Here is a 5568-nt window from a genome sequence, read left to right as displayed (position 1 = left end):
TTTGGGAGGCCGAGGCAGGTGGATCACGAGGTCAGGAGATCGAGACCATCCTGGCTAACACGGTGAAACCCCATCTCTACTAAAAATACAAAAAAACTAGCCGGGCGTAGTGGCGGGGGCCTGTAGTCCCAGCTACTCAGGAGGCTGAGACACGAGAATGGCGTGAGCCCGGGAGGCGGAGCTTGCAGTGAGTCGAGATGGTGCCACTGCACTCCAGCCTGGGCGCAGAGTGAGACTCCGTCTCAAAAAAAAAAAAAAAAAAAAAAAGAAAAGAAATAATACAGTATCTGGGATCTGCTCTAAAAATAATTCAATAGACGAGGAAGGAGTTAATGGGAGTACTAATAAAACAAGATTGGCCATTTGTTGGTATTTGCATAAGCTGGATGAAATGAATTCATTTTACTGTGCTCTTTACTTTTATGAATGTTAAAAATTTTCTATAATAGGCTGGGCACAGGGGCTCATGCCTGTAATTCCAACATTCTGGGAGGCCGAGGCAAGTGGATTGCTTGAGCCCAGAAGTTCAGCAACATGGTGAAACTCCGTCTCTACCAAAAATACAAAATTAGCCCGTCTTTTAACTTGGTTTCAAAATAAGTGAATAAATAAAATAGATTTAATTTTTTTTTAATTTCTATAAAAGTTTTTTCAATAATAATAAAAAGTGCTTACAACACTGAAATGACTCGCCACTGCCCTGGGGATAAAGTTTAAATTCCTTAACATGGTTTGCCAAGAAAGCCTTTCATTATCTGTCCTCCTGCTTAGCTCTCCAGTTCATCTCTCACTACTACCTACCTCACAGCCCAACCTCCAGAAATGACAAGTTGCTTACTCTTGTCTCCTCCAAAAAACTTTTATTCCCTTTGTCTCAAGCACTTTTCCCTTTTTGCTTACATAGCTAATCTCTACTCGTCATTCAAGTCATAAAAAACCTGCTTCTCCAAGGAAACCTTTCCTAACCCTCCAAGACTGAGTCAAGTAGCCAGCCCACCTATGTATCCCCCTGTGCTTCCTCTATCACAGCTCTTATATGGTATGTCCCCCAACATTTTATAGGTACCATGAGAGCATGAACAATTTCCATCTTATTTGCTACTTTAACCCCACTTCTTAACAAAGTCCCCGGCACACAGTAGGTAATCAGTAACCTTTCAAAAATTAACAAAAGGCACAAATTCCTCTAACTTTCTAAACTTTCAACTCCTCATAGATCTATACCTCCCCGAATTTTCCTTCCTTCCACATCTTCTTTTGTGATTATGAGGCACATAAACAATTGGTTGCTCACATAGTGTTCCCAAATTTATATCCTTAGCTCTCCCTGGCCATTTCATCTAATAAAAATTCAACTAATAAATTATGTGCTATATTCCAACAGACCTTCATCTCCAGGCCTGCCCTCATGGTTCCAAATACCTTCTGGACATAATCTCCTGTTACCTTCCACACACACCTTAATACTAGAGCTGCTTAGAAATTCTCAATATTCTCTTAATGCACCTTTTGTTCTCAAGTTTCCCAATCTGTGCATATCCTTTCCCATTACCTGAAATGTCCTTCCCCTCTTCTACCTTTATCCTTTCAGTCTCAGCCCAAATGTCTCTCTGGCCTTTTCCAGGCAATGTTCCCACAGTACTCGGTTCTTTTTTCTATTGCAGAATTTGGCATATTGCTTTGAAATGATGTTTAGGTATTTGCTCTGCTAGACTGTGAGTTCCTACATGGGAGAATTACTTCCCCTTCATGCTTGCACTCCTATCACATATAGTACAATGCCTGTTATAGTCAGCCCTAAATAAATGCTTGCTGAATGAATTATAGTATATTAGATTTCTAATAAATAAGAGAGAGAGAGCTAGAGCTGAAAAGAGTGCCCAAATCTACTTTCCTAAAGGAAATAATCAGTTTCCCTGTTCCCGTATTGGACAGAATAAAAATATAACAAGCTCTTTTTTCAAAAACTAAAGACTCACAGATTATTAAAACAAAAGAAATTATGAAACAAAAGAAAAGAATAAAGACCATTCCATCCGCTGATACCAAGTCTGGTGAGGACACAGGCTGAAGTGAGGTTTGTGTAAATCTATTCAGTTCACAGCAATCGCAATGATCCTAACCCAATCCTGAGATTATCTCAATAACAATTCTCAGTAAGGCCAACTCTAAAACAAGGTCACTCTAGTTTAGTTCAGGGTTTTCAGGACCACCCTAGAATATATACAACCACAGAGACAGACTACAAGTCAAGTGATTTTGGAAACAAGAAATAAAGGTATGCTATTTACTGCCTTGCTTGGAAGGCTACACAATTAATTCAGATATTCTTCCTGGAAGATGTAGCTCCAAGTTATTAGCCACATGCAAATCAATAATATGTACCTTCAAATCCTTCAGAATCCAAACGGACTGAAATAATGTCATATGTGTAGAATTCACTGCCAAAATCCAATGTGTCTCCTACCTTCCGTTTTAAATAAATATCTATCCTTTTCCCATCTTTACTAGATCTCCTCTAATTTGAGATTGGCTATCATTTTATTTTCACAAGATGATACAATTCTCTGTTGTTTCTCTGTAAGCAAATACTTTAATATCAAAGAACTAGAAAAGAAAAAAAAATATTCTAAACAGTCATTAGTGAGAAATACGATACTTCCTTTCTCTGGCAAGGATAATGTTGTAGGGAATCTAGTCTCAAAAAGAAGGGTAAGTATTGAGGGGGAAAAAAAGTATTTTTTTTAAACCCTATATTTAGCCAGTAAGAAAGGAGATATTTGTCCAAGTATTCAAAAACTAAAAGGGCAACAAAGCAGAAAAAGGATACATGAAAGGAAGAAAAAGAGGAAAAAGGAAGATTCTTTCTGGGCTAGGCATTCCCAAGAACCTCAGCTTGGGGGCCTCTCCAGTATGGTCCTAGATTCAGATCCACACAAATTTGGGATTTGTAAAGTAACTTAACTGCATAGTGCCACTCACTGAAATCACTCTATCTTGAATAGAGTTTATGGGATTTTCTGATTATCACATCTACTGAAACCCCATTATTACTTTTCCTTTATCTAAGCCATGGCATTCATTAATTCCAGAGTTTTCAGGATATAATATTCAGTTGCCTCTCTTTCATGCCTACCTAAAGACAATCTTGAACAATGTGTTTAAGATTCACTAAGGTTTAGTCTTTTTTTCCCTTTAAAAAGTATGTAAAGAAAGAAAGCTGACAGTTGAAGGATGATGAAAGTAATACTTTCACTTTTGCAAGCTTGCCTTTAGTAACTCACAACTTACACCTTTCTCCTTCCTGTAGTGAAAGTGAAGTTTAGTAGAAAAAGTCAATAATTTGGTATCCTGATTCCATCACTTAGTACTATGTGATGTTGGGCAAATTGCTTTAAAAGCCTGGAGCCTCATTTTTCAAAACTCTTACTGGGGATATTAAATAGAGATAATGAATAACCACCTTGCAGAGTCATTAGGAGTGAAATGAATTAAAGGACTCACTAAGCTACTATATAAGCTCCAGAGAAGAGGAACAGTAAATGTCTTTATTACTGTTGATTCTTGCTGGCATGAAAACGTACATAGCAGCTCAATGATATTTTTTAAATGAACAAATAAATTCAGTGTCCCCTTTCTCTCATCAACATTAACCCTTCTTCCATAATCATATGTTTTTCTTTCTGTTTTCTATTATTTTCTAAAGCTTTCTGGGCATTCTATTTTGTCCTTTTAAGTATTTTCTTCCCTCATATCAGCTATCGTTAACTATACACCATTCGGAGAAAGTACCTTTCTAAGTAAGTTACCTCCCTAACACCACCCACCTTCCATATCGAATGCGATGAGGGTGGAGGGGATAGTCAAAACATAAGATTCAAGGCCGCACGCGGTGGCTCACGTCCGGCAGCACTTTGGGAGGCCGAGGCGGGCGGAACACCTGAGGTCAGGAATTCAAGACCAGCCTGGCCAACATGGTGAAACCCCGTCTCTACTAAAAATACAAGAATTAGCCGGGTGTGGTGGCGCATGCCTGTGATCCCAGCTACTCGGGAGGCAGAGGCAGGAGAATCGCTTGAACCCGGGAGGCAGGGGTTGCAGCGAGCTGAGATTATGCCACTGCACGCCAGCCTGGGCGACAGGGCGAGACTCCGTCTCAAAAACAAAAAACCACACACACACACACACACACACACACACAAAGCAAAACAAAAAACCACGTAAGATTCATAGCAATTCATCTACTTGTCCATAGCCACCAACTCATGTTAACAGTGAAGCCCTGAACCCAGAATATAACTATAAGAGGACACTGCACTATCCCTTGTCTCTCTTGGCCGACAAGAGACTCGCGTGTAGGAAATCTCGGCTCTCAAAAGTTAAGGCGTCGTTTGAGCTCGCCTCCCGCTAAATAGAGGGGTGCGTCCCTTGAATGAGACACACAACCTGAACCAACTGGAGGGATTTCGGACCCCCTGGTGTTGCCCGAGGGCTGGTCACCTTTGAACCTGTCCCGGCTCCTCCGGTCACTCTTCCGAGGACGCAGAGCGCTTCAATCCCTGGAGGGAAGCTAAGGGGTGCGGCCGGCTACCGGGCCTGGTGGGACAGTGTAAAGTCCACGACAACATATGAAGACGGCATGAACCGCACGACTGGACCTTTTAAGCCATGACTACGACCACCCTTACCCACTCACAACCATGCCGGACCCCACTATCGCTTAACAGCGGACCCTAAGGAAGAAACTTGGCTCACCCCCAACCCATAAATCAGACAGCTAGTTTCTATTTATTGGCTGCGCCCCTCTCTCCCTCACCCTCATTGGCTATCCGAGACGTAAAACCCTCCCCAACAAGGGAACCCTCTCGTACGGCGGCACCCCCAGACTAGCAATCTCAACTCAGCCACCTAAAACCCCGGTTCCCCACCTCCACCCAGGAAACGCGGCCCCGAGGCGCCTGGAGCTGTGCCCTCCAAGGACTCACCGTGTAGTAGGAAAGCAGTCCTGCATTGTAGTCCAGCACGAACCAACGGTACTGCCAGCCCTTCATCACGTTAGTCCATTTGCTCAGCGGCCCTTCCATGATGGACGCCATCTTGGGAGCCGCCAATGACAACAAACGGCCTGACGTCACTCGCCTATATGGCATTCAGCATGCGGGGGGCGGGGCTACAGGGGGCGGGGCGGGTTCGGGGCGGGTCCTGGGCGGTGCCGGCGGATGCTCCCAGCGATCAAGTCAAACATGCTTTCTTTGGGCGCCTATTGTGTGTAGGACTCCATTGCCAGGGATGCGAGAATGCAAACGCGAATACTGCTATTAAGATTATTTACAATCTATCATGGGATTAGAGTAAAGAAAAAAGATTATGAACATATTAATAAATAATTTTACTGGCCATGATACCTTCCACTTCCAAAAGATTTCGTATCTGATATTCATTTATGCATTCATTCCACAAATTCATTCATTTAATAAATATTCGCTGTTTTGTGCTAGGCATTCTTCTAGGCATTGGGGATACAACAGAGCCTTCATGACAGGTGAGGGGAATGGTAAAATAAATAGT

At 42.2% G+C, this 5568-nt stretch overlaps 1 protein-coding gene across 6 annotated transcripts in view; it reads right to left on the bottom strand.

The window, feature by feature from the left end:
• Nucleotides 1-5335, bottom strand: part of OSBPL9 (oxysterol binding protein-like 9) — a 175821-nt gene extending 170486 nt beyond the window's left edge. For all 6 annotated transcript variants that reach the window (XM_011973741.1, XM_011973742.1, XM_011973743.1 and 3 more), the window contains exon 1: nt 4986-5335. In XM_011973741.1, the coding sequence (XP_011829131.1) occupies nt 4986-5150 (165 nt within the window). In that variant the 5' untranslated portion in view covers nt 5151-5335. The remainder of the gene's footprint in view (nt 1-4985) is intronic.
• Between the last annotated feature and the right edge of the window lie 233 nt (nt 5336-5568).

This window comes from Mandrillus leucophaeus, unplaced genomic scaffold, assembly GCF_000951045.1.
Source record: "Mandrillus leucophaeus isolate KB7577 unplaced genomic scaffold, Mleu.le_1.0 Scaffold14, whole genome shotgun sequence".
NCBI lineage: Eukaryota > Metazoa > Chordata > Mammalia > Primates > Cercopithecidae > Mandrillus > Mandrillus leucophaeus.
This window is presented reverse-complemented; position numbering and strand designations above follow the sequence as displayed.